The 25,358-nt window shown below is 37.1% G+C and overlaps 1 protein-coding gene and 1 non-coding gene across 2 annotated transcripts; one reads left to right on the forward strand and one right to left on the reverse strand.

Moving 5' to 3' along the window:
- Nucleotides 1-470: 470 nt before the first annotated feature.
- Nucleotides 471-7,576, forward strand: LOC139743611 (uncharacterized). The gene is made up of 5 exons (XM_071654087.1): nt 471-591; nt 2,534-2,764; nt 3,356-3,502; nt 5,431-5,541; nt 6,283-7,576. The coding sequence occupies exons 1-5, from the start codon at nt 571-573 to the stop codon at nt 6,520-6,522; spliced, it is 750 nt and encodes a 249-aa protein (XP_071510188.1). The 5' UTR covers nt 471-570; the 3' UTR covers nt 6,523-7,576.
- A 2,780-nt stretch (nt 7,577-10,356) lies between these two features.
- On the reverse strand, nt 10,357-10,430 carry Trnat-agu (transfer RNA threonine (anticodon AGU)). Its single transcript has one exon. It is a non-coding gene; the product is annotated as a tRNA-Thr (tRNA).
- Nucleotides 10,431-25,358: the final 14,928 nt, after the last annotated feature.

Here is a 25,358-nt window from a genome sequence, read left to right on the forward strand (position 1 = left end):
ACCTTTCTTGCAAGTTTCATCCCAATCCATTTAGTACTTTTTGAGTTATTTTGCACACGGACAAACTAACTAGCTAACGAAAGAACAAACAAACCAACGGTAACGAAAACATAACCTTCTCCCTTGGCGGAGGTAATAATGTCTCTTTTTCTCCAGGGAAGCCTCTGCAGTGTTGATACCGTTTTACACGAGGAACCTGCCATGAAAATTTAATACCCTGGCTTTGCCAAAAACCCATACATACATTTCGGTCGAGCAGAGAGGGTTACATGGTGGGTAAAACATCCTGTCCAAAGACGGATCTTAAGTGAAACTTGATATCATATTGAACGAACGCCAGATTTAGGTGAGCGCTCCATTGATTTGGTTCCAACCATTCAGAGCACGAGGATTTTGAGTGAAATTTGAGTTTTTACAAAGCCAAGCCCAAACGTTTTGCTATAAATCAGGTGAACCTGCAGTATCTTGTCAACAGACAACTGGACGGTGAGCGGACATCTTACCCACTCCTTCAACTGTCGACCTTGCAACTTCTTCCACTGACAGTCTTTCATCAACTACGATTTCACCATGGAGAAATCAGAATCACAGGTAAGCTTTCCAGACTGACTTTTAACATCACAGAAATGATTTGGCAGTATTATTCGCACATTTAGGTGTGTTTTTGAAGCATTAATTTACTTAGCTCGTCTATCCCTTTTAGATGCAGAATAATTTGCAAGCTATAGCACAAAAACGTTATCAGCATCATTCAGTGATCAATTGTAAAATGTTATATAGATCAATTTGACATAAATACATCTTATATGTATAATGGTGTTGTTGCTGTTTTTTTAATGTTCCACGTCAAACAAGCTTAGCTTTTTAGAGTACACTTTTCCATCATTATGATTACTTCTTCTTTGTTGTTACCTTCACAACTCAGTGTGCACTGTTGTTTTTATTGTTATAACACCATTCGTGCGTATATTTTATATTGTGTTCAATTAATTGTCCTTTCCAGCTGCGTGAAGTCAAACTGACACATGTACCGCTTTGTATCATATATTTTGTTTTGATGGAAATATATAAACTATTGAATTGAATTAAATTGAAACACTTTCCGTACTAGCTATTCCAAGCTAATGCGGCCTCATTGCAATCTTTCAAAGAATTTGCAATTCCCAAAGTCCTTTCAACTGTTCAAGGAAGACAGCAATTAAGTAACAGATCTATATACAGTGGCATTTTTGGCAATGAGCATATTATCATGATGATTATCATAATCGACGTTGATATTCTACGTGCATCTAAGATCTTCGCACAGTTAAAGAGATCGTATGTGACCGTGTATCTCAAAACGAACATAAATTCGCACACATTGATTTTGCGTGAGGACTGAAAATAAGTGAAATGGGTCAACCTAGCCGAACTTGACTTTCTCATATTTTCTGAAAGAGCGGGTCTTCTTTTACATTATGCTAAAATTTGCATGGTATCATAAAACGGGCAGGAAAGTGTGTTTTTTTTAGCAGTTTATCTCGAACGTTTTTGGTAGAATAGTGTGATTAGGTGTGTCTTTAGAATCCCTTTTTCATTTCTGAAAAACCTTGTCCACACTCTTCACTTTCAACTATAATAACTTTTGAAAGGATGATGCTACTGCTTTGAAAGTTGGCATTAATTATGGACAGAATGTGTTAATGAGGCATGCTTAATTTCAGTTTAATTTGATAATTTCTTCATTGTTGTTACTCTGGTGGTTTATTTCCTGTTTTTTGTCCCATTCATCGCACAGCCAGCACGGTTTGGTAAAGATTAAGCGCTTGAATAGACACTGTACTTCAAAGCCACTTTTCTCAGTTCACATTTTTTCTGAGTTTGTGCTTTCTTTCCAGTATTTAGATAGGTTAGGAGAGTCCATTTGATTTGAGTTATTTTTTGATTTGAGTTATTTTTTTATTGTTTGAGATACATCATTTTAAAGCTTAAAATCTGCTCTTTCAGAATATGGTCTTAACTAAAAAGTCATGTCTGGCGACTTTTTGTTTGTTTTGAGGTGCAGGGTCACGTATAATTTCGGTTGAGATTTGACTTCAGGGTTCTAACTTCTGTTGATAATACTTTTTTTTTCGAGATAATGAGAAACTTCTTACGAAATATGAAAGTGCGTAACATAATTCGAAGTTAAATTCAAAGTTTATTATTGATGGAATTTTGTTTGGAAATAGCCAGGAAACCCGAAACATATCGATGTGAATAACATCTTTAATTAGGATTACTTTGTAAAAAGTATTGTTCCGGATATCTCAGCCAGTTTAAAACCAATTTGCATCAAGCAAACTTAGATTTCCTCGTAGCATTATACTCAGTATAACATTTCATTTCAAGTGGATTCTAAGTATCTTGCAGAAGGCTGAATCATAAAAACTGAATCATAACGTTAACAAAAACTATACCATTCCTTTAATATTTCCGAAGTTCACTTCTGCTCATTCAAACTTTCACATCCAAACACCTCAAAACTCCCAACCCCCTCCTTTGCCTACCTTAGTGCGACAATAATTCTTCGTCTCTGCCACCATACGCCGAGATGGGGGCAGATACGGCGCCACCAAAAGCCTCGCGTTTCACCTCGTGGAGGATCCCCTGTACCGCTGTACTCATCACAGTTCTACTTGTAGCCGGTGCCATCACAATCACTGCAATGGCTCACAAGGGGAGTCCTCAATGCCCGCAATCAGCAAACAGTAGTCGCCCGAATCAAGTCCTAGATCATGATTCCGTGAGTGCAAAGATACTTTACATACTTTATGAATACCATTTTGATTATGGTCATGGTGAAAATGATCACAATTTCCCCCCCCCCAAAAAAAAAATCGTAGCATTAATTCAACCTTAGATTTGTGTGCGTGTGTGTGTGTGTGTTCCACTGTGGTTATATTTTTATTAAGGCAACTTTTAGAAACTCACTTTATGCAGATAATCATATTTCATGGATAGCATGGAAGTTCTAAAATGCAGATTACATTTACAAACACTTGACGAAGACTAAGAAAGCGTAAAAGACAAAAAAAAAAGGTACAGATAGTGAGACTTATGTTTCTTTTTCTGTGGTATGAAAAGAATATCTACTCAAAATTTACCCCCAAAATTAATCAATTATGAACTTTATTTTTATAATAGATGAAACTGCATTACTTGGTTTATTTTCATGTCGTCCTAATAAGTTTCACATTAGACTAATTTTTGAAAGGTATCAGGATATTGGCTGAATCTTCAAATATCGTGCCCAAACACAAGTTGCTACGTCATAACAACCGATTAACCCTGTAGAGTCAAGGCTGTGTTTACAAACTGATCACGTGATTTGCAGACTGGGCACGTGGAGCTGAGGGGCGAAAACGGGGAATCTGCCTCCGAAACCGTGACCTACAACAGCGCCCTCAACACTGTTCTCATCAACGCTCCTGGTAACTTCAGCGGCAGCTCGCCAGCCACGATCGCGATCGACTTCGATCGGGTGAGTTCGATTTCGTGTTGGCCCCTACATTTACTTTTTTTTTCATGAAATGCAATACCAAAAAGATAAAGCATACATGAAATAATATGATAACAATAATACAATTACATAAAAAGTGATACAAATAACAATGGAATCGTCCACTTCGAGCGTTACTCCTGACTGTACGGTCTCCATTTTTCGTCTCATCTTTCGTCTCAATTTTTCGTTTTATATCTTCCTCTTGGAGTCGACTTTTTAAAAATTATTTGTCATTTTGTACAAAGTTTGCATCGTGGAACATTTTGGTCAGTTATGACGGCTCGTTTTCTGTTGGATGGATGGCGGGTGATGTGGTGGTACTTTACGACTTTTTGAAATCAGAATTGTTTGTAACAGGACACACATGCGCAGGGACAGTGCAATACTTTAATGAGTAGTTGCCATTTAGTTACAATGTTCTGTTTCCTTCTGCATATTTGCATGTCTGTATTCCATTGTTTGAAGAGCTTGCTTCCAAAAAGCGCTAAATCCATCATTTTCAATGGATTTAGAGCTTTTTGGACGCAAGGGCGTTTTTTTTTTTTTATAGATTATTAACACGATTTTCATGCCTGAGTGCATGGCAATAAATGACTTGAATCTTAGCAAAATGTTTTTTCACACTGTAGACGTTTCTATAAATTGAATAGAATGAAATATATTAGAACTTTTCGAGCATCATCCAAGGAAAACAAAACAAATACATGGGAGAAGGATACCCCACCCCTTCCGACCCTCCTGTTGTAGCTCGGCGATCCTCCTCATAGGTTGTATAGTCGCGACATTTTGTGTGTAATAGCAATATCATTGATTTGCATTGAATTGCATTGCATTACTTGTTTTTATGCAATGACAGTGATAAATTACAAAGTACTAGAGGGGTTAATTTTGTTCAGACAGGTTTATGAACGAATAGTCCAAACACCTCAAAAATCATTTTAAATCACATGTATACAAATCACGTTCATGTTTTGTACAATGATGAGTATTTTATGTGGTTATGTCTGAAAGATATTCATCTGTTCATCTCTTAAAGAGTAACTTGCGAAGTTCAGCATTGTGTAGGACAAGGTAGCCCCCTCCCACTATGGATCTTTTTTCATTTCTTTTTTCGAATCGAAAAAGAACACATAGAAAACACGTTTTGTGGAATATTCGGAAAAGTTTCATCCCCAAAGGGTACCGACTCTATAAGCCTATAAGAGGGACGGTCGAGCTGTAACAGGCTCTGATCAACAGGAGGGTCGGAAGGGGCTGGGTATATCCCCTTCCGATTCGAGGGAACTTATGCATTTTTAGAATTGAAATTCAATAATCCCGCGCAAAATTTTGCTAGAATGTCCGGAAATTTGCATCAGGGAATTGTAGTAAGTCTGAATTGAGACCAATCGGTGGAAGGATCGACGAGGAAGGAGGTATCCCTCTCCGATATGCTTCTGCACTTAGATAATTGAAATTCAACAATCTCGTGCACATTTAGTGGAATTACCTTGGGAAATTGTCCCAAAGTATACTAAATCTCGGTGGGAACCCAGCGGGGAGGATGTGTTTATCCATGGGAGGGGTTGACCTCCCTCCCATGAGATGGAGATTTTGTATTTTCATAACTGAAATTCAACAATCCGGCGCACACTGAGGTCCAAACAGTTGGACAGTTTTCTATAAAATAAAAAGGCCAAACAATTTCACATCTCGAGAATTCCTGGGGCGGGGAAGGGGCAAACATTTTCATGGGGGGAGGGGGGGGGTGGCCCACCCCCATGTTAACTAGGTAACTCATCATGTCGTAGGAAAATGGTTGTGAGTTCCTCCTATTTGTGTATTTTTTTTTGACGCATCACCATGAAGTCCCGATGTACACTTAAATTAAATATATCAGAATTGTTTCTTTAAATCCTTTCTGGCAGAATGTGGTGTTTATGAATATCCATGATCAAAACACGTGCGTGGGTTTCGCCCTTGAAGACAAACTGGCACAGAAGGCAAAGAACTTCACCAGGAACAAGGAACATAATCAGGTATCATTATTTTATAGAGTTTGCGTATGGTATTGTGAATGTATACACGTGCACAGGAGCGGATCCAGGAATTCTGTAAAAGGGGGGGGGGGGGGGGGGGGGGGCAACTAATATTTCTGGTGCCACTTCTGGGTTTCATTTCGTATTCTTTTTTTTATTTATTTTTTTGTTTATAAAACAAAAAAAAAATAAGGGGGGGGGGGGGGCATGCGCCTGTTGCGCCCCTCTTGATCCGCCACTGCGTGCATGTTTATAATCCTATATGTATATGATAGTGTGTAATATTTGATATAATATATGTTTATGTGCATGAGTTTTTGTGTATATGTGTGTAAATATCATTCGATTGAAGAGGCTCGAGGACCCATAAATCACAAGGTTACGGGAAGTGGAGTTGTTGTGGGTGTGGAGGTGTCCTCCATGCTATCTACCGTTACCACTTTTGAAACTTAATCAGTGTTTGTAGTTTGCTTTGAAAAGTAAGAACCAACTTGATTACTTGTTTGTTAGGAGAATCTATTATACTTGACATGCCTTTTGATCCGATTGCTCCTTAAAACAAGCGCTTTCTCTCAAAGTTCCGCCCCCATCCATTACACATGCCTGCTTCTAATTCGTGTGTGTGTGTGTGTGTGTGTGTGTGTGTGTGTTCCGTATAGTTGATGTTGATTTGAGTTTATTGAATTAATCTAAAATAGTACTTTATTTTTCCCTCGTTTGTTTCCCTGTTTGTTCATTCAGGTCATCGACTTGGTCTCGGACAAGATGGAGACAGAGAATTATCGTGACGTAGGAATAATTCCGGCTGGCTACGTCCAGGCCGCCAACGGACCTATCATCCGCGGGATGTGCAGCGGTCGAATGTCTCAGTGGCTGGAGGTGGGGACCGATGGAGAGATGTCGCAAGGGCGGAAGCGGCGCTTCTGCTTCCGAATCTGCGCTAATGTTTTTGGCGCCAGAGTATGCTACTGGCGATGTTAAGTTACAGACTAAGACAGTCTGAATGGCTGGTATCGCTCTACTGTCACAATTCTTAAAGTCTGCGAATTAGATTTCATGAGCCTGTCACCTTTTGGCCACCCCTGAAAATTGAAATGACTTTCCTATAAGCTGGTATGTTTTATAGAGGTAATTCAAACATTTACTCAGAATGATAAAACTGAAACTTCTTTATGATGAAGGGGAAAACAATAGATTTCCACAGAAATTATCCAGACCCCCCAAAATTCCAAAATCCTCCGTTTGAAAGGAAAACGTATATTCTAGTAACATGAGTTTTTTTTTTGGTTTTTTTTTTTCATTTGTTTTCCCAAAAACTGAGGGATGTATCACCGCCAGATTTCATACAAGATGTTAGGAGACAATAATGTTAAGTATTCTTTAAATCATGCCAACTATCATGGCACTGAACCTTTCAAGTGACATTGAAATTGAGAAACTGAAGATTTCTGATTTGCCAACATATACTACCAGACCTTTGTTCGTTTGTTGTGTTTTCAAAGTGACAAAGAGTTGATGTACACGACCGATATACTATTAAGTTGTAATACCACTACTTCTTCTATTTCTATAAGAATAATTATACTGTATAAAACACATATCTTGTATGATGTTCCTGTGGGAACAAGGTTTTGTTATCAATACTCAATTATGATTAGATCATAATAGTATAGATGCCTGTCCTTAGCTGACATAAGATAAAATTGCACTTTCACGTTTCGCTTTTAAGATTGCCAAAGCTATAGGATAAGTAGGATAGGACTGGTATAGTGAAAATGTTTTAAGAAGTCAGTTGTACAACCTTTGCTCTGTTCATATACCAATGATTTCGGTGTTAACTCTGTGCCAGAATCAGCAGAATATATTCTGTTGAGACAAATGCCTTCGATAGAAATCACTGAGATAAAATAAAGAGCATAAATATTCGAACCTAGGTGTAATAAAAATTGAAGAAAATTGAATGACAGATAAGTGCCGATAAATTAAAAAAAACCCAAACAATTCCAGGCGTGTATCCTATATATGAAGAGCTTGCGTCCAATAGGCTCTAAATCCATCATTTTTCAATGGTTTTAGCGCCTTTTGGAAGCAAGCTCTTCATATAAATTACTTATCTATATTTTGCGATCTTGATCTCGTAAAAAGTGAACATCTGTGTCTACAAACATTTTCCTAAATGTCGAATTGTCAGTGCAGTAAAATATAAAGAGAGTCTGGCCAACTCGGTTTCGCCATAGATTAATGCGTTTTGAGGCCTGCGATTAGTCAAAATTGGTCCCGTGATTTTCGTGGAGCCATGTCGTTACCAAATTGCGCTTTGACGCAGTACCCTTTGTCAATTACCCTTTATTTTGCTTGCTTTCATTACGACGTCTGAGAGTACACGATATAACCAACTAAGGCGTAATATGCTGAGTAACGACATGGCGTCTAATTTAGCAGCTAGCCAGACTCTCTTTATATACAGCACTGCAAAATGTTTTAAAGTATAACAGTATTTTTGCATCTTGTAACCTATTCTTATAACCAGTCTGTCTTGCCTAATATATACATACCAGAATAAAAGAGAAAATGCATTCTAAATGAATCAGCCTGCATACTTTGATTTGCATCAATTCAGTATGGTTCGAAACATCTCGAAATGGCTTTGCAACTGTAATGGAGTGGCTGTAAAATCGCATCTTTTCGTACTTTAATATAACCCTTTGTGACATAAAACATAATATAAATTATTCTCTCTACCCTTCCACGGGGCTTGAACAAAACAGAAAATAAAGATATTCAAAATACATGCACATATCGATGTGAACTTATTGTGTTAGTCTAACATGTGAAATCACACACTTTAACAACTGAGTTTAAGGGATGATATAGTTTGGTGGAGATGAAGATTGAGCTTTTAACTTTTTGCGAGATACCAAGAAACCTCTTATGAAATAGTAGATACAGCGCATACCATTCTAAGAGGAATGCAAAGTTTATTTGATGAAAATCGGTTTTGGAATGGCTAGGACATCGTAAAAAAAAGTAAAACAAAGCGATCGTAATAAAAGGTGGGTCCCACCTTTTATTAGGATTACTCTGTTTTGCTCTTTCATATTTCATAAGAGGTTTCTCATTATCATAAAATCACCAAAAAGTGTTAGAAACCTGAAGTTAGGTCTCAACCAAAACTATACGATCCCTTTAAATATTTGCCCAAGATAATCACGATACTGCAATCTATTGACATGACTCAGAGAGTTTTTTCTTGTCTTTTTATTTGAAAGACATACACATGTACATGTCCAAAGAAACATATTCGGCTAGTCTAACATATAAATACACACAAAGGAAAAAGAAAAAGCAGACAAGCTTAAATTTGTGCCACAGGCAAGTAGAAACTGCAATTTACTGACAAAGCTTTAAAAATTCCTTACTTTATAAGTTGAACTAGAAGTATCACTAAAGATGATTAATACCCCTGCTCCCGCAGCCCATATTCCTATGAAAAAGAAGTGAACCAGGGTTTGATAAAAGTTATGTATGTGTGTGTGTGTCGGTCTGTCTGTGTGTCTGTGTGTTTGTGTGTATGTGTGTATGTGTTTAGTAGCTTGTGAGTATCTTGTGAGCTTGACTCCTTTACAATATTGTGGAAGTAGTTCACGCCACAACATTTTCAATAAAATATACCGTTACCATGGCAACGCCTTTTCGGGTACAAACAAAAAGTGTGTCTTTCATAACAACACCTATAGATCATCATACATACCAAATTTGAAATAAATTGCTTTTAAACTGTGGAAGTAGTTAACTCGAAAAAAGTTTTGGGAAAATTGTGGTTACCATGACAATGCTTTCTCCGACAAACACGAAAAGATGTCTTGCACATCTACACTACAAAGTCATCATGTATCCCAAATGTCATCAAAATTGCTTCAAAACTGGAGGAGGAGTTCGAGACGCAAGATTTGCAACGGACCGCCCGACGGACCGACCACACGCTGATTCTTATCTAACCCCTTATACACTTCGTGTATGCGGGGGTATGGCAATATCTTTCTAGCAAGAGGCTAACAAAATCAAAGGCATATGATATTACAGTATTTTGACTACTCCCCCCCCCCCCCCCCTGAATTTACCTTTCTTTTGCTTTGTGATATACATAGTTAAACTTAAGAGGTGATAGACATTTTGAATTGAATTACTGAAACTGCACTGGTCTTACACTTGAGACACAGTGAACAGTTGTCAAATTAGCAAACAGTTCTGCACTTGCCTGAAAATGTATTTGTTCTCTTAATTCTTATATCGATCATGATTATGTCAAACAGCAATATAATGGTTATAAAAAAATACACCAAACGATGTCTTCGGCTTAACGAGCTAAATCATATATCATTATAGAAGAGTAAGAACAAAATTTTTGACCATAGCAAAATATTTCATTGAACTCTTTACACGAACAAAAGATGCGTACTTTTCTCTTCATCTTTATACAAGATATACGCAGACTATCTGCCTCTCACTGAATTACAACATATAATGGATGTTAAAATCTTGAACATCTCAGGAATGATACCAGTTTCATCACTGATGGTGATCAATCCCGTTTCGGACAAACCCTAATCAAGTTGCATTACCCAAAACCACGGAGTTAATTGTAGCTCCATGCCCCCCCCCCTCCCCCCCCCCCCAAAAAAAAAAAAAAAAAAAAAAATATATATATATATATATATATATATATATATATATATATATATTGAAACAAGGAAGGAAAAACTGACCAGAAACAATTGTAATAATAAATAGCGAAAACTTTGAGCAAAGAAAATGGGTTTTCATCGGGATTCGAACCCGAGACCTCCGGATTACTAGACCGGTGCTCTACCGACTGAGCTATTGAAAGCCCTAGATCGGTGTTCGTCCCAAACCCTTAACTCTCTTTGCTCGTGTGGTCAGAAGCTATAGTGTGTGTATGTGTGCCACACACACACACATTAACCTGACATACCCCCGGTCTAGTAATCCGTAGGTCTCGGGTTCGAATCCCGATGAAAACCCATTTTCTTTGCTCAAAGTTTTCGCTATTTATTATTACAATTGTTTCTGGTCAGTTTTTCCTTCCTTGTTTCAAAATATATTACAAAAAGCTGCATCGCTTCGGCGATCCCTCACATTTATTCCAAAGTTGATTTACATCATTTGGGTTTATGTCAGGTTAATGTGTGTGTGTGTGGCACACATACACACACTATAGCTTCTGACCACACGAGCAAAGAGAGTTAAGGGTTTGGGACGAACACCGATCTAGGGCTTTCAATAGCTGAGTCGGTAGAGCACCGGTCTAGTAATCCGGAGGTCTCGGGTTCGAATCCCGATGAAAACCCATTTTCTTTGCTCAAAGTTTTCGCTATTTATTATTACAATTGTTTCTGGTCAGTTTTTCCTTCCTTGTTTCAAAATATATTACAAAAAGCTGCATCGCTTCGGCGATCCCTCACATTTATTCCAAAGTTGATTTACATCATTTGGGTTTATGTCAGGTTAATGTGTGTGTGTGTGGCACACATACACACACTATAGCTTCTGACCACACGAGCAAAGAGAGTTAAGGGTTTGGGACGAACACCGATCTAGGGCTTTCAATAGCTGAGTCGGTAGAGCACCGGTCTAGTAATCCGGAGGTCTCGGGTTCGAATCCCGATGAAAACCCATTTTCTTTGCTCAAAGTTTTCGCTATATATATATATATATATATATATATATATATATACATACATACAAGTATATCAAGAAAATCTATTCGCAATTGATATCGACGTTGTAATTCACGGTATGAGAGTAAAAACGAGAACTTTTGTAACATATCATTAACAATAAAGAAATGGATAAATGACAAATAAATGAATGAATAAATAAATGAAAACGTCAGGATTAAACTTCATTGCCTTCTCATTTACTTTTCTCTAGAAATTTCCCCTAGTGTTGACGTGCAATGCATTCACATAGTTCTGAAAATGCGAATTGATAGTGCTCAGTAATAAAAGAAAAAAATATAATTATATTGCATGACTTCAACGAAACTGAGTGAAACATAAGCAGTAAAAAGTTTGTCTAAAAACTAAATCTATCCATGCAAGTTCAAGTATTCTGATATATCCTGCGTAAACAAATATTAATATATATATATATCATTTTTCTCTTAATTTCACCATAAATATCCAGACTCACTTGCCACATTAGTTTCCGTCCATCGTACTCGGGGCTCGATCAATACACCTTCTATGTTTTCAACAACACGCGTGATTTACGTCTATGCTATCCACCCCTAGGGTTCGTGTTTGAGAAGAGCACCTCGTGCCGAGTAAACTGCTGGAGGTGCTTCTAGAGAAAGGAACAATAAAAAAAAAAAAAAAATTTTCTAGTCTATCGATACCATATTCCTACAATAGTCAAATCATATGCATGGCAACATTTATGCATGAACAAAATTGGGCTTGACTTCCTCAGAATTTATGTTTCAACAACGTTAAATAAGCATTCATGCGAATCTCTCATTTACACTTCGTACTTTTGTGCTGCTATCGAATCAATGAATGATTGCATTATGTAAATGATTTACATGGCCTCCTATAACATTTACAACGCGATCTCACTTCACATAACTGCTGATAAGACATGGGCAGCGCAGTGCAAATAGCCTCACAAATTATATGTCCCCATCGTGTCACCATCTCTGGCGTGTTCTTATTCCCCTCTAAACGTTATTTCCACGCATGTGCTTTAATGCCATAATGACGGCACAACCAATTTGTGTGCCAAAAGGTAACCGGAACAAGTATCTGCTGTTCAAATCTATAATTCTACGTTAATGTTGGAAATGCCTGCCACACATGGACAATGTATTTGATTTCTCCTCTTTGCTAATATCGGAAGAACTTCGCTAAAATGCAAAACTCTCCAGAAATCAACAAAGAGTATCGCCACTAACATTTTTTTTTTTTTTTTGTATTCAGAAAACGTGCACGATGTCGGTAATCGTCGAATGTCACGTGGTTTGCATCCCCCCCAAAAAGAAAAGAAAAGAAAAGAAAACAACAACATCAAAGCACCAAGAAATAAGTGAAAAAAAAATTAAGGTACATTGTACTGTTTACCATTAGAAGCAGTGATTTAGAAAATGTTCGAGTTATCACACTTAATGCATATGTGTAGTTCAGTCATGTCAGTTGTATCATAAAACACCCTACCATAAATTATAAGATTTCGCAACAGAACCTGAAAATATAAGGAGATATCACTATTTTTCTCAATAAACCATAACTGTAGACAGATTAATCTAAAAACAGTTCTACTATAATCATTGTTCACATTTTGTACATTTAGAAATACTTAACATTGATTATACTGCTTAACATTTTAACGTCGGTTGTTTCTATCCTTAAAATAGTTTTATTTTAGAACTATTTTGAAGCACTAAAGCTATAGGTTTTTGTTTTATCTGCAAATATATGCCTTTGATTACGAACGATGCTGAATTATACGTAGTGGCATAACTACGGGGGGGGGGGAGGGGGCATCCGCTGGTTAAAAAAAAAAAAAAAACTTACCAAAATGGTATTTCAAGGGTTAGAAACTGCTTTTGAAATCGACATGAAAGGGTTATCAAGAAATAAGATATTTTTCTAAGATTTCTTTTAACCTAAATTAAAGATGTATATCAATTGAAGCATTGTTCAAAAAGCCCGGAGCCGACAAAAGATTGTGATTCAGCGTGATTCCTGGTTGGCATCCTGAATATAAGCAGGATTTGCGCAGTGTACTCAGAACATCCGAACGGCAAAAGCAGTCGCTGCAATGTTGCGCAATGTGGTGTAGAATGTACACCTTTGTACCTTACGCTTCATTATACAATGTATCAAAGCTAGATCTTTGATTTTGCAGTGTGGCTTTACATACTAGTCTACATCAATAAGTCTACATGTATGTGGCAAAACTCTCATTGAAAAACAAAAATGATGTACATTAATACTCATTATGCTCAGGAAACACTGCAAACCTCAGACATACTGTACTGCTTGAAAAGCGGTGTGCAACTTGTAAGATAACCAAGAAATTCTGGTGACAGGATAAAGCGGGAAGGAAAGCTTGGCTATATCTGTGTTCACAAATTGCCAAATGAAATGAAAATAAAATGACAAAATTAAAGACTTAAATGGAACTAGATTACACACAAATCACGGACTTATTGTTGTCATTTCAGTATTAGAATGGGTAAATACACTGTGCATGTATATGAGAGATTCACTTTTTACTGTCTTTTCCTCTTTTTTTTTTTGACATGACTGTGTCTTTGTTGAGCTGCACCACCTCTGTTTCCTTGTGCTAGAGTGGCAGTGATCCTATAGTATGTAGTACACGTACATGACAGAGGGAAACTGATTATAGTTTCTCGTATACATTGCAGTTTGATTATCCACTTTATTGCGGACAAATGATTTGACGATGGTAGATATAATGACCAAATACTACAGAGCTAATCTTAACTAGTTCAATATCTTAAGGAAAAAGAGACATTTAGCCCTAGATAGAGTTAAGTAGGGCCTATTTGATACTGTTTTGCCTTGCTAACTAGAGCGATCTGTGCTCTTTGTATAGATATTCGAAATGTACTACAATACTATATATAGCAGCGTAGCAGGAGTATTCAAGATAAAATAATGATGGTAGGAATAATGATAATAGGCCATATTTATAATGATAACAATCATAATAATAATAACAATAAATGATAACGATAATATGATGATAATAATGATAATAATAATGATAATAGTTATTATCATTATTATCATTATTAATATTGTTAGTATTATTATTATTATTATTGTTATTATTACTATTATTGCTATCATTATTATTATTATAACAATAATAGTGAAACCAATAAGAATATGAATTGCAACGATAATAATGTTTCTTTTTAACCAGGGAAGCCTCTAAAGTGTTGACACCGTTCTACCCGAGGAACCTGTCTACCCTAGCTTTGCCAAAAACCATATACTTTTCGGTCGAGCAGAGAGGGTTACAAGGTGGGTAAAACATCCTGTCCAAAGACGGATCTTCAGTGAAATTTGTAATCATATTGAATGAAAGCCAGATTTGGGTGAGCACTCCATTGATTTGGTTCCAACCAATCAGAGCACGAGTATTTTGAGTGAAATTTGAGTTTTTTGTTTTGTTTTGTTTTTTTTTTAAATCAAGTGAACTTGTAGTGTCGTTTCATCAGTCAACTGAACGGTGAGCAGAACTACAACCCAACTCCTTCAACTGTCAACCTTGCAACTTCTTCCACTGAAAGCCTTTCATCAACTATACGACTAATTCACCATGGAGAAATCAGGATCCCAGGTAAGCTTTCTAAACTGACTTTTAACACCCCCCCCCCCCGAAAAATGGATCTACAGGGTTATTCTTATCATTCTTCTCATGTTTTAAAGCATTGAAGTTACATGTACTTAACTTGTGCATCCCAATTGGATGCAGAATAGTTTGTCATGGTATACTAAGTAGATTACACCTTTTTTTTGCAATCGCATTGCAATCTTTCAAGGAATTTACAACTATCCTCCAATTTCAAACAGCAACAATAACCATTGTTCCTCGCAGCCGTCAACTGAAGACAAAATACATTGACAGATATACTATTGCAACAATAACAATGACCACATTACGACAAGATTGACATTGATAATTATTCTAAATTCTTCTCAGGTGTTTGCGCTTTCAGTGCGCGCATAGTTCATTCTTGTTCATCAGTTTTCACACTCCAAAAACCCGAAACTTTATACAACGCCCTCTTTTCTTGCCTACCTTAGTACGACAATCCCTCGTCTCTGCCAGCGTACGCCAAGATGGAGGAAGACACGGCGCCAGCCAGAGGCTCGCGTTTCGCCTTTTGGAGGATCCCCTGTACCGCTGTACTCATCACAGCTCTTCTTGTAGCCGGTGCCATCACAATCACTGTAGTAGTTCACAAGGGGAGTGCTCACTGTGAGCAACCACCCAACGGTGGTCGCCCGGACAGAACACGCGATCAGATCCTTGATCATAATGCAGTGAGTACATCGTTTGCATACATAGATACTATAATGACTATCTATGTATAGATTCATATGTCAAGTATTAAAAATGTTCTTGAAACCTTTGTTCCTATGCATACTATTAATAAATAGATGTTAGCCTTTCTATGAATATAGCAACTCTACTGCTCTGCTGAAAAGGAAATATTAATGACTACTTAACAATGTAATCACTTACATCATTAAGATTTTATTTCTTTGTGCTGTTGTTTATAAGATCTTCTTTTTAAGTTTTGTACGTAGGAGTGGTTTACCCGCAGAATAGACATAGGCAGATGGACAGACAGATAGATAGATAGATAGATAGATAGATCAAAAAATAGATTAATGACCAGCTCATTTACCACAAATTACAAACACTTTAAAGAAAAGATTATATTTTTCCCGCTTGAAGCTGTGATAGTATTTTTTTTTATTACGTCTCCAAGAATATCGTAGTATCCAGTTAACTTTTCAATTATGCATTTCATTTCCCTAATTAGGTGATACGCTATCAGCGTATCACCTATTGTGATTGTCAAAATTTCTCTTTTTAGGTGATACGCTTTTAGCGTATCACCTATTGTGTTTGTCAAAATCTTCCTTTCTTTCTTTTTATTCTTCTTTCTTTCTGGCACATTTTGTGTCGTGAATATCTCAACATTGACATGACGGAATAACATGACATTTTCAGTCAACATGTCTCATGACAATATCTAGCCACAATAAGGTTTTCATGACAGTAACATATCTATGACGTCATCTAGGCGCCATTTTGTGATTTTCGGACCATGTTACATGATCGATCATAACTTCATAACTAAAGGTCATTTCTGTATCATTTTCGTTGGACATCAAGTTCAGGTCACGCTCTATCTTAATTTTTAATGCTAATTACCTAGGACATCATTACGCGCGCAATAGCGCGCGTCAAAGTTTTTAAATGCTTAAAACGACTTCCCAATGGGAAATCTCGAAGTTTCAGACAATTTTAAGCGTTCCGCGCGTTCGCGTCAGTCCGCGCATTTCCGCGCGCAGTGCGCGTAAGCAACATGAAAATGCACATTTTTTGACAGATTTGGATTCCTGATACATTAAGTAACAATATCCATTGATTTCCGATCAATTTCGACCTATAACAAAGGAATGCGCTGGCGTTAAAGTTGAAATTTCGTGTGCGCGTCTATGTGGAAATATAGCGAAAAACATGTCTTTGTTTATTTCGCCATAGCTCTTTAAAACGTCAGGTGACCCTATGTTTTTATTGCATATTACAAAAGCATATTAATTGAAAATAACGTTTCAAGTATCAATATTTCCCTAAATACATTATGACGTCATCATATCATCATCTGAAATCAAAAAAGTGGAATTAATTTTTTTGAGGTACTGTTTCTGACATTCATTTGCTTGTATCTCTGTTGTTTAAGCTCAATATTATCCCAAATTCAGATATGTTGTACTTTGAACATTTGCCTTTCAAGTCCATGTCATGGTTTTGAAATTTGATGACGGCATCATACCTTAAATTGTGATTAAAGGTAAAGACGCAAAATCGGACAAGTTTACGTGTATTGTCTATAGGAGGTGATTTTTTTTTAAACCATCCATTGACTTAACAACGTTTAAGCACCTTTATCTCAGCTGATTTTGCTTCATTTCCTCTGAAACTTTAGTATGTTGTAGCTCAGACAACAAGCTGCAGTCATCATGTATTTTATTTTTTTGAAATCTCATCATCAGGTTGACAATTTTGCAGTTTAAAACTGAAAATGAGAATGGAATGTGGACAAAACGATTCCCGATTCAGCTTTCACATACATAAGTTTACGTTCCTCATATTTTCTCGCCGAGATGTATGGCCGAGTGGTTAAAGGCGACGTCTCAGAGACGTGAGGTTGCGGGTTCGAACCCCACAAGATCACGAAACAAAATACTTGGCTATTTTACTTTTTTTTCTTCAATTTTGTATTACATATTCGTCCATGTAGAAATCACGTTCGTATATAAACGCACCTATACACACACACAGACACACAGACACACACCATATCCCTCTTTTTTTGTGTTGGAGACCACATTGCTTCAACTGCTGCAAAATTTTGCAGGCTCACTTTGTCTAACCGATCATAGTATGTAATGACGACGACGGAGGTGTTGTACTTTGAACATTTGTCTTTCAAGACCATGTCATTGTTTTGTACTTTGATGACGTCATCACACTGAAAATTGTGATTAAAGGCAAGGTATCAAGACCAGCCGATTATAGGCTTTATGTCTACGGCGCGTATTTTTCCCAAGTTGCCAGAAATGGCATAGCGACATCAGTCGTTACAAGGCCGCATTTCCGTCTAGCAATGCAATACATGTTTACGCGGCCATGATTGTTGAGTGGGCATTGACTTTTTCCCCCTGTAATATCCATACATTTCTTTTTTGCCTTACCATTTCCGGGGATGTCCCGTGGCCGAGTGGTTAGAGAAACGGTTTTGCATGCACGCTCAATATAGCTTCAAGGTGCCTATATCACATTCTTTTCTTTGTCGATCACAGATGACCGACACCTGATGACCCCAAGCGTATCACCTAACTCGTCAGCGTGACGAGTTTCATATCTCGTTAGGTGATACGCTATCAGCGTATCACCTATTGTGATTGTCAAAATTTCTCTTTTTTAGGTGATACGCTTTTAGCGTATCACCTATTGTGTTTGTCAAAATCTTCCTTTCTTTCTTTTTAGGTGATACGCTATCAGCGTATCACCTATTGTGATTGTCAAAATTTCTCTTTTTTTTTATTCTTCTTTCTTTCTGCCACATTTTGTGTCGTCAATATCTCAACAATGACATTACGGAATAACATGACATTTTCAGTCAACATGTCTCATGACAAAATCTAGCCACAATAAGGTTTTCATGACAGTAACATATCTATGACGTCATCTAGGCGCCATTTTGTGATTTTCGGACCTTGTCACATGATCGATCATAACTTCATAACTGGATATCATTTCTGTATCATTTTCGGTGGACATAAAGTTCAGGTCACGCTCTATCTTACTTTTTAACGCTAGTTACCCAGGTCTTCATTACGCGCGCGTTTGCGCGCGTCAAAATTTTAAAAGGCTCAAAACGACTTCCCAATGGGAAATCTCGAAGTTTCAGACAATTTTAAGCGTTTCAAACATTTTCTCGCGTGCGCGTCCGTCCGCGCAATTTCGCGCGCAGAGGGCGTAAGCAACATGAAAATGGATTTTTTTTTTGACTGATTTGGATTTCTGATACTTTGAGTAACAATATCCATTGATTTCCGATCGATGTTGACCTATAACAAAGAAATGCACTGGCGTCAAAGTTGAAATTCCGCGCGCGCGTCTTTCTGCAAATATAGTGAAAAAACATGTCTTTGTTTATTTCGGCATAGCTCTTTAAATCGTCCATTGACCCTATATTTCTATTGCATATTACAAAAGCATATGAATTGGAAATAACGTTTCAAGTACCAATATTGCCAGGAAAACTCATGACGTCATCATATCATCATCTGAAATCAAAAAAGTGGAATTAATTTTTTTGAGGTACTGTTTCTGTCATTCATTTACTCGTATCTCTGTTGTTTAAGCTCAATATTATCCCAAATTCAGATATGTTGTACTTTGAACATTTGCCTTTTAAGTCCATATCATGCTTTTGATATTTGATGACGTCATCATACCTTAAATTGTGATTAAAGGTAAAGACGCAAAATCGGACAAGTTTACGTGTATTGTCTATGGGAGGTGAGTTTTTTTTAAACCATGCATTGACTTAACAACGTTTGAGCACCTTTATCTCAGCTGATTTTGTGTCATTTCCTCTGAAACTTAAGTATGTTGTAGCTGTGACAATAAGCTGCAGTAATCATGCATTTTATTCTTTGAAATCTCCTCATGAGGTTGACAATTTTGCAATTTAAAACTGAAAATGAGAATGGAATGTGGACGAAACGATTCCTGATTCATCTTTCACGTACATAAATCTACGTTCCTCTAATTTTCTCGTCGAGACGTATGGCCGAGTGGTTAGAGGCGTCGTCTCAGAAACGTGAGGTTGTAAACGTACGGGTTCGAACCTCACAAGAGCACGAAAGAAAATAATTATTTTTTTAATTTGTTTTTTCTTCAATGGAGTACTACACCTTCGTCCATGTAGAAATCACGTTCGCATGTAAACACAACTATACGCACACACTCACATAGTATCCCTTTGTTTTGCGTTGGAGACTGCATTACTTCGACTGCTGCAAAATTTTGCAGGCTGGGCTTTTCAAACTGATTTAAAATATTGTAATAAAATGAAATTTGTTCATATCAATTCAGTAACACAATGTAGTCGTGGTTACTTTGTGCTGATTTATACATGGAACAAGCTATACATTGTTAAAAAGGTATTTGAATTGTTCCTTTAAGTCAGTCTTCTGTATTGATGATTATTTGTCAATTAGTGGTTTTTGTGGAGTTTCAGATAGTGATAAAAAGTATAGATGATAAGTACAGCGATAATTCCTACAGTTAGTTCAAAGTTGTGTTACAGAGGTTTGATACATACATTTAGCATTGTGTGTGTGTGTACGTGTGTATACAGGTTGGCCATATGACACATTCTAGACAATTAATCTTAATTAATTAGCAAACGTGATCAGCTATGGAACTGAATATGGTACTAATGTATGATGTTAATGATTCTAATTAAACTGTGACGAGTTTAAAGGGATAGCTTAACTGTGTGTAAAAATAAAGCAATTATAAGGAAATTTTAGGGGAATTTGATAACCATGCCTATAATAATTTCATACAGGTACTAATAGCTGCCTCATGTTCATGTGATCGATCGTCATGTCAATAGCAAACTGACAACGTACGATGAATATGTTATACATTGAACAACTTTCAAGTCCATATCGTTATTTTCTAATTTGATGACGTCATCATGCTAGAAGGTATGGTTAAAGGCGAGATATCGAAATCAGCGAAGATTGTACGTTATGTCTATGAAAGGGGATTTTTGTCTTTTATCCATGCATTGACTCGATAACGCTCGAGCACCTTTACCTCACTTGATTTTGATTTCCTCTGAAACTTAAGTATGTTGTAGCTGAGACAATAAGCTGCAGTAATCATACATTTTATTATTTTTTTTTTTATCTTCTCACCAGGTTGAGTATTTTGCAGCATAAAACTGAAAATGAGAATGGAAGATGGACGAAACGATCCTGAGTCATCTTTCACATATAAGTTTACGTTCCTCATATTTTCTCGTCGAGACGTATGACTGAGAGGTTAAAGGCGACGTCTCAGAGACGTAAGGTTGCACACGTGCGTGATTAAAGGCAAGGTATCAAAAACCAGCCGATTATAGGTTTTATGTCTGCGGGACGTATTTTTCCCAAGTTGCCAGAAATGGCATAGCGACCTTAGTCGTTACAAGGCCGCTTTTCCGTCTAGCAATGCAATAGATGTTCACACGGCCACGTTTAATAGTTGAGTGGGCATTGACTTTCCCCCTGTTATATCTATACACTGTTGTTTGTATTTTTTTTTTGTCTTACCATTTCCGTGGATGACCCGTGGCCGAGTGGTTACAGAAACGGTTTGGCATGCACGCTCAATATATTTTCAAGGTGCCTATATCACATTCTTTTCTTTGTCGATCGCAGATGACCGTCATCTGATGACCACAAGCGTATCACCTAACTCGTCCTCAATGTGACGAGTTTTCATGTCTCGTTATTAGGTGATACGCTATCAGCGTATCACCTATTGTGATTGTCAAAATCTCTCTTTATTTCTTTTTATTAGGTGATACGCTATCAGCGTATCACCTATTGTGATTGTCAAAATCTCTCTTTATTTTTTTTTTTTAGGTGATCCGAGAATCCTCTCGGATCACCTTCTGTATCTGTACTGATTCTTTGTTCTTCTTCTTCTTCTTCTTCTTCTTCTTTATTTCTCCGCAAAAGTTGTGTAGAGACTAGCTCAGAAAGTGCATTGCCTATGAATGTCAAACTTATACCATATGTGTATCATGTCCCAAAGACGACATGTCAAGTAAAATCGTAGTGATCAGTCGACCGTGACGTCACTATGACGTCATTATATGAAAACACATTTTCAATCATATCTCATTAATGGAGTGGAATTTCTCAATGAAATTTACGTCACATAAATTTCAATTCAAGGGAATTCTACCCATATTTTCAGAATTCCTCGCATCGTAAAGACGTGCGCGTACGCGCGCGTTGAAATATTTGTATGCTCCAATCAAGCTCAAATTTTTTTTGCATACGTTTCAGACCATTTGGAGCATTTTTTGAAAAATTGAAAAAATTGGACGGACGCGTACGCGCGCGCACATATACGCACGTACAGCTCATATGCAACAGAAATTTCCCGATTTTTTACATTTATCGGATGTCTGAAAAGTCAAGGAATATTTCTAGCAAGTTTCAAGTCAATCCGACTCAATATGACGTCATACGGGACTGTCAAAGTTGAAATTCCGCGCGCGCGTCAATGGCGATATACAGTACAACAATGCCCCAAAACCGCCAATTTTAAATCCGATTTTACTCGTCAGGATGGACGGTGACCCCCAATTTTCTTTACATATTCTGAAAGCTGATGAGTTGTACATGTCAGTTTATGGGTTGGCGATACTGAAAAAGTGATTCAAAGATATCAAATTTCTTAATAAAGTAAAAAAAGTAAATTTTCAAAATGACGTCATCAATTTTCAAGTTTACTTGGGCGTATCTCACTTATCCTTTGCCAATTTTCACCCAGATTTAAGTATGTTGTAGCTTATTAAATGTTCTTTCATTAATGTAATTACAACATTTTGATTGGATGGCGGCATCACCTCGTAAAAATGGATTAAATGTAATCTTGTCAAATTTGACCAGTTTACGTGTTATCTCTATGGGAGAGCAGTTTTTCTGGCAGTGAAAATTGACATGACTATCTTTTTCGAGCATTAGCTCACTTATGCTTCGGTGAATTTTTCCCAGATTTTAGTATGTTGTAGCTGAGACTTTGGGCTATCGTTAATGTGCCCTCCATTTTTTCATACGAGGCCGGCATCACGTCGAAAAACTTGGTTGAAAATGGCACGTGGCTTCGATGCAGCGTCATTTTGCTTAATACACAGGGCCTATGGAGCATGAAATAGGTCATTGCATAGCGCATCCGACTCGTAATCCTAAGGTCCCTGGTTCGAGCCTCACCCTTGCCAATATTTTTTTTTTCAAACTCTTTTTTTCTTCTTTTTCTTTATTTAGTCTTAATCTCCCTTCCTATTTTTATCTTTTTCTGATTTTTTAATGCTTCTCCTTCAAATTTCTATAAAATAACATAATTTTTTCTTTATTTTTCTTTCTTTCTACTACATTCTGTGCAATAGATGAAGAACAACAATGGTTATCAATCCCATATTTTGCACATGTTTAGTTCATGTCACCTACATTATTTCATAAAATAACAACTTCTTGATCAGACACCATCTTGGGTATGTAAATTAGGGTCAAAGGTCATAAATGTTTCATCCTGTATCTTGGTGAATACATGTCCTATCTTTCCAATATTTTGCACACACAAAGATCACGTTACCAGGATCATTTCACAAAATAACCATTTCTTTCTCAGATGCCATCTTGGCTGTGCAAAGTGGGGTCAATGGTCAAATATACTTTATTCTGTATCTTCGTTATAGTGTATACGGAATATGGTACCAAAGATGGCAAACCCGACTCCCTTTTTTTTAAATGAGAATCCAAACATCACACGGCCAATGTCCATAACCACAGATGAACCTTTACGGTCATGCCTATTGGGATCAGGACTCAAATCATTGACTTTCGAAGAGATCGGATCACCTAATTTGTCAGTGTTGACAAATTCCGAGTCTAGTTTATTCTTCTTTCTTTCTGGACAATTTTGTGTCGTCAATATCTCAAGAATGACATAACGAAATAACATGACATTTTCAGGGAACATGTCTCATGACAATATCTAGCCACAATAAGGTTTTCATGACAGTAACATATCTATGACGTCATCTAGGCGCCATTTTGTGATTTTCGGACCATGTTACATGATCGATCATAACTTCATAACTAGATGTCATTTCTGTATCATTTTCGGTGGACATGAAGTTCAGGTCACGCTCTATCTTACTTTTTAACGCTAGTTACACAGGTCATCATTACGCGCGCGTAAGCGCGCGTCAAAATTTTAAAAGGCTCAAAACGACTTCCCAATGGGAAATCTCGAAGTTTCAGACAATTTTAAGCGTTTCAAACATTTTCTCGCGTGCGCGTCCGTCCGCGCAATTCCGCGCGCAGAGCCCGTAAGCAACATGAAAATGCAATTTTTTTGACTGATTTGGATTCCTGATACTTTGAGTAACAATATCCATTGATTTCCGATCGATTTCGACCTATAACAAAGGAATGCACTGGCGTCAAAGTTGAAATTCCACGTGAGCGTCTTTCTGCAAATATAGTGAAAAAACATGTCTTTGTTTATTTCGCCATGGCTCTTTAAATCGTCCGTTGACCCTATATTTCTATTGCATATTACAAAAGTATATGAATTGTAAATAACATTCCTGGTATCAATATTGCCAGGAAAACGCGATGACGTCATCATATCGTCATTTTAGATGAAAAAAGTGGAATTGATTTTTTTGAGGTACTGTTTCTGACATTCATTTGCTCGTATCTCTGTTGTTTAAGCTCAATATTATCCCAAATTCAGATATGTTGCAGTTTGAACATTTGCCTTTCAAGTCCATGTGATGGTTTTGAAATATGATGACGTCATCACACTAGAAATTGTGATTAAAGGTAAAGACTCAAAATCAGACAAGTTTACGTGTTATGTCTATGGGAGGTGATTTTTTTTTTAAACCATGCATTGACTTGACAACGTTTAAGCACCTTTACCTCATCTGATTTTGCTCCATTTCCTCTGAAACATAAATATGTTGTAGTTTAGACAATAAGCTTTAGTAATCATGCATTTTATGTTTTCAAATCTCCTCATCAGGTTGACAATTTTGCAATTTAAAACTGAAAATGAGAATGCAATCTGTACGGAACGATTCCCAATTTTTCTTTGCAACTGTATATTGATCGAATCCACGCTGCCACTTGTGAGAAATTGAATAGCGCCATCACAAGTCGACACTGTCACAATAGTATTTACATTTAAGTTTTGCACTCGATCTTCAGGACAGCAATGTGGCATAATCTGTTAGCGCGCTGGTTCTTCATAACGCCATACCGGAAGGCGAGAGGTTCGACCCCCGCAGGACTTTTATCCGTTCTTTCTTCTTTTTTTTTCTCTCTTTTTTTTTCGGCAGTTCAGCTTTACTCCGATGTCATTTATCGTATTATTTTATCAAGTGTACGTAACCCGTGAACACGGCTGCTCTATTTCCCTTGCTTTGTATTGGAGTTTGGAGATTGGGTTTGCTTCAATAATTTTGTCACACTTAATGTTGTAAATTGCCCCTTGTTACAGTGTCCCGCTTGCCACGATTCGTTTTCTCTTTCCTTTTCTCTTCATTTGTTCTTGTTATACTGTAGCAGGATATTTAGGAACGTGTTCGTTTACATAACTAACATGAATGGGAACTGAATTAATTAACTCTAGTCCAGGTGCATGGCGTCTCGCTT

The sequence above is a fragment of the Diadema antillarum genome, unplaced genomic scaffold (genome assembly GCF_040938485.1).
Source record: "Diadema antillarum isolate AM-2024a unplaced genomic scaffold, OU_Dant_1.0 seq00001098_RagTag, whole genome shotgun sequence".
In the NCBI taxonomy this organism is placed as follows: Eukaryota; Metazoa; Echinodermata; class Echinoidea; order Diadematoida; family Diadematidae; genus Diadema; species Diadema antillarum.